This window comes from Bubalus bubalis, chromosome 16 (genome assembly GCF_019923935.1).
Source record: "Bubalus bubalis isolate 160015118507 breed Murrah chromosome 16, NDDB_SH_1, whole genome shotgun sequence".
NCBI classification, from domain to species: domain Eukaryota; kingdom Metazoa; phylum Chordata; class Mammalia; order Artiodactyla; family Bovidae; genus Bubalus; species Bubalus bubalis.
The window spans coordinates 57,613,408-57,618,246 of record NC_059172.1 but is presented as its reverse complement, the minus strand read 5'-3'; the positions used below and the strand labels follow the sequence as shown (position 1 = coordinate 57,618,246).

At 41.0% G+C, this 4,839-nt stretch overlaps 1 protein-coding gene across 1 annotated transcript; it reads left to right on the top strand.

Annotated features, from left to right (window-relative positions):
- The first annotated feature begins 2,316 nt into the window (after nucleotides 1-2,316).
- On the top strand, nucleotides 2,317-2,907 carry LOC102402897 (60S ribosomal protein L11). Its single transcript, XM_006056872.3, has one exon. It carries the CDS (start codon nucleotides 2,334-2,336, stop codon nucleotides 2,868-2,870), a length of 537 nt encoding a protein of 178 aa, XP_006056934.2. The 5' UTR covers nucleotides 2,317-2,333; the 3' UTR covers nucleotides 2,871-2,907.
- The last annotated feature ends 1,932 nt before the right edge of the window (nucleotides 2,908-4,839 follow it).

Below are 4,839 nucleotides of genomic sequence, written 5' to 3'. Positions count from 1 at the left end.
AGCAGGGGCCAAAAAGCTAGACTTCCTGTACCTGGGGCGTTTGTCTATAAAATGAGAGAGCTGGACCAAATAACCCTTTATCATCAATGCTGTCATTTCAATTTGCCTTTTGTATCTCTGAAGTGGCTAGCGCAGTCTGACACATAAATGTTTGTCAACTGAATGACTAAAATCTCTTTGCTGTTACTTCTCTCTTTTCTGTATATAGTAGCCATAAACAATATAGTAGCATTAAGGTCAGTATAGCAGGATCAACCAGGGTAATGTATATGAAAGTAAGTTCAAAATGTGAAGTTGTAATTATTATATGTGCGTGCATGCATGCTCAATGGCATCACTTCAGTCCTATCCGACTCTTTGAGACCCAGTGGACTGTAGCCTGCCAGGCTACGTCTGTCCATTGGATTCTCCAGGCAAGAATCCTGGAGTGGGTTGCCATGCCCTTCTCCAGGGGATCTTCCCGACCCAGGAATCAAACTTGTGTCTCTTAAGTCTCCTGCATTGAAAGGCAGGTTCTTTACCACTAGTGCCACCTGGGAAGCCCAATTATTTTATATGTGTGTACATAAACTATATATTTATGACATTATAATATATGTATTTACAAGCAGTATGCATACCTGAGTGCTAAGTGGCTTCAGTTGTGGCCAACTTTGTGTGACCCTATGGACTATAACCTGCCAGGCTCCTCTGTTCATGGGACTCTCCATGCAAGAATACTGAAGTGGGTTCCCATGCCCTCATCCAGGGCATGTTCCTGACCCAGGGATCGAAACAAGCAGCATATATAGTATATATAAAGTACCATCCATATATATTATATATAAACTACCACATATATATATATATATATATATATATATATACAGTATATATAAACTACCATCCATCTATATGTTGTGGTAGTTGTAATATAGAAAGAATGGTGGTAATAGAATAGAATTTGAGGCAATTCTAATTTAGTCACCAGTGTAATAAGGAGGCTGGACTTGTGCTTGTCCAGGGTGATTCTCTGACAGCAGAAAGGTCCCTTGTCATTGGGAAATTATTATTTATTAGTGTTACAGTGCATTGTACACAGAATCCATGCTAGTCAATGTGTTGCTGCTGCTGCTGCTGCTAAGTCACTTCAGTTGTGTCCGACTCTGCGACCCCATAGATGGCAGCCCACCAGGCTCCCTCGTCCCTGGGATTCTCCAGGCAAGAACACTGGAGTGGGTTGCCATTTCCTTCTCCAATGCATGAAAGTGAAAAGTGAAAGTGAAGTCGCTCAGTTGTGTCCAGCTCGTAGTGACCCCATGGACTGCAGCCTACCAGGCTCCCCCGCCCATGGGATTCTCCAGGCAAGAGTACTGGAGTGGGGTGCCATTGCCTTCTCCAATGTGTTAGTCAATGTGAAGAATATAAAGCTGATTTGGGCATGATCGCAATCTGGTGAGGGAGACAGCTAGTATGAAGTTATCACCATAGTATTTAACCCTGAGAGATATTAAGCAGGGGAGGTTTTGCTCCTGCTGCCTCTTCTGCTTCAAGCCTTTAATCTGGCTATCCCCTTACCTCTCTCCTCTGCCCTCTCTGCTTTATACCTGGAAACTCTTATTTATTCTTTAAGACAGTTGAGGTACAGAATGCTTCCACCCCAACACACACCTTACAATCACATTACTAAAGGCCTGTATATAGCAGTTCCTTTTACCTTGTACCTCATGTTCAGCAATTTAAAAAAGTGTAAGGCATATTAAAAAGCACAAAAATCCACAATTTGAAGAGACAGTGCAAGCACCAGAAACAGATATCTAACCAGAGTTGTTAGAATGATCATACCAGGGATTTAGAACAACTGTGATTAATATGCTAAGGGCTCTAAGGGATAAAGTAGACATCATGCAAGAATGGATGGGTGATGTAAGAAAAGAGATGAAAATTCTAAGAAAGAATAAAAAATAAATGCTAGAGATCAAAAACACTGTAACAGGATGAAGAATGTCCTTCATGGTGTATTAGTGGATGGTCACGACTGAGGAAAGACTCTCTGAGTTTGGGGATATGTCAATAGAAACTTCCAAAACCAAAGAGCAAAGCGAATAAAGACTGAAAAGAATAGAATAGAATATCCGAGGATTGTAGGACAACTACAAGAGATGTAAGATATGCAAAATAGAAATACAAAAAGAGAAGACAAAGAGAAAGGAACAAGATAAAATTTGAAACAATAATGACCAGGAATTTCTCCAAATTAAGGTCAGACACAAAATCATAGATCCAATAAGATGAGAGAACAAGAAGAAGAATAAATGTAAAAAACCCCTAGGTAGCTCTTCCTGTTTCCCGTCATGGCGCAGGACCAAGGTGAGAAGGAGAACCCCATGCGGGAACTTCGCATCCGCAAGCTCTGCCTCAACATCTGCGTTGGGGAGAGCGGAGACAGGCTGACCCGGGCAGCCAAGGTGCTGGAGCAGCTCACGGGCCAGACCCCAGTGTTCTCCAAAGCTAGATACACTGTCAGATCCTTCGGCATCAGGAGAAATGAAAAGATTGCCGTCCACTGCACCGTCCGTGGGGCCAAGGCAGAAGAAATCCTGGAGAAAGGTCTAAAGGTGCGAGAGTATGAGTTAAGAAAAAATAACTTCTCAGATACTGGAAACTTTGGCTTTGGGATCCAAGAACACATTGACCTGGGGATCAAGTATGACCCGAGCATCGGTATCTACGGCCTGGACTTCTACGTGGTGCTGGGTAGGCCAGGTTTCAGCATCGCAGACAAGAAGTGCAGGACAGGCTGCATTGGGGCCAAACACAGAATCAGCAAAGAGGAGGCCATGCGCTGGTTCCAGCAGAAGTATGATGGGATCATCCTTCCTGGCAAATAAATTCCCGTTTCTATCCAAAAGGCCAATAAAACATTTTCAATGAAATGTAAAAAAAAAAAAAACAAAAAAAAAAAACCCCTAGGTATACCACTTTAAAACTATAGAAAACCAAAAACAAAGAAAAATGCAAAATAATAAAACTTCTGGAAAACAACATAGATGAAAATATCTTGGGGATGTCAAAGACACAGCACCAAAGTCACAGTCCATGAAGGAAATAATTGATAAACTGGACTCCATTAAAAATAAAAAACTTTTGTACCCAAAAGATAATGTCAAGAGAATAAAAAGACGAGGCAGTAAATATTTGCAAAAGACCCACCTGATAAAGGACTGTTATCCTAAATATACAAAGAACTCTTAACTCAATAAGAAAACAGCCTCATTTTTAAAATGGGCCAAAGAGTTTAATAGACTCCTTACCAAAGAAAATATACAGATGGCAAATATGCATATGAAAAATGTCCACATCATATATCACTAGGATATTGCAAATAAAACAAAAATGAGATATCACTACACATCTATTAAAATAGTCAAAATCCAGCAAGTGCTGATAAGGATGTGCCATAGGCTGGTGGGAACGCTAAATGGTTTAGCCACTTTGGAATACAGTTTGGTGTTTTCTTGCAAAAGTAAGCATACTTTTACTGTTATCATATAATCCAGCAATCAAGCCTCTTGGTATTTACCCAAATGAGTTGAAAACTTTGGTCTACATGAAAACCTGTACTTATGTTTAAGACAACTTCATTCATAACTGCCAGAACTTGGAAGCACCAAGATATTCTTTAACAGGTGAATGGTATATCCATTCAGTAGAATATTGCTTAACACTGAAAAGCAATAATCTATCAAGCTACAAAAAGACATGGAGGAATTTTGAATGCATGTTACTAAGTAAAAGAAGCTAATCTGAAAAGACTATATACTGTATGATTCCAACCACATGACATTTGGAGAAGGCAAAATTATGGCAGCATTAAAAAAATCAGTGATTGCCAGGGTTTGGAGAGGGAAGGGGAGGGAGGAATAGGTGGAACACAGTGAATTTTTAGGGCAGTGAAAATATTGTGTGATATTATAATGATGGATACAAATAATTATACATTTTTCCAAACCCACAGAATGTACAATGCTAAGAGTAAACTCTAATAAAAGTAATTATGGGTAATTATGATGTGCCAATGTAGGTTCATCAATTATAACAAAGGTGCCATTCTGTTACAATAGGGATGAGACTGTCCATGTGGGTGGGCAAGAGGGGTAGGAACTCAAAAGCCTCTTGATGAAAGTGGAGAGTGAAAGAGTTGGCTTAAAGCTCAACATTCAGAAAACGAAGATCATAGCATCTGGTCCCACCACTTCATGGGAAATAGATGGGGAAACAATGGAAACAGTGTCAGACTTTATTTTTCTGAGCTCCAAAATCACTACAGATGGTGACTGCAGCCATGAAATTAAAAGACACTTACTCCTTGGAAGGAAAGTTATGACCAACCTAGATAGCGTGTTCAAAAGCAGAGACATTACTTTGCCAACAAAGGTTCGTCTAGTCAAGGCTATGGTTTTTCCTGTGGTCATGTATGGATGTGAGAGTTGGACTGTGAAGAAGGCTGAGCACCGAAGAATTGATGCTTTTGAACTGTGGTGTTGGAGAAGACTCTTGAGAGTGCCTTAGACTGCAAGGAGATCCAACCAGTCCATTCTGAAGGAGATCAGCCCTGGGATTTCTTTGGAAGGAATGATGCTAAACCTGAAACTCCAGTACTTTGGGCACCTCATGCGAAGAGTTGACTCATTGGAAAAGACTCTGATGTTGGGAGGGATTGGGGGCAGGAGGAGAAGGGGAAGACAGAGGATGAGATGGCTGGATGGCATCACTGACTCGATGGACGTGAGTCTGAGTGAACTCCGGGAGTTGGTGATGGACAGGGAGGCCTGGTGTGCTGCGATTCATGGGGTCTCA

What these genes read in the sequence shown, in the direction of transcription:
- LOC102402897 (XM_006056872.3), top strand. Translation starts at nt 2,334, where the DNA reads ATGGCGCAGGACCAAGGTGAGAAGGAGAACCCCATGCGGGAACTTCGC.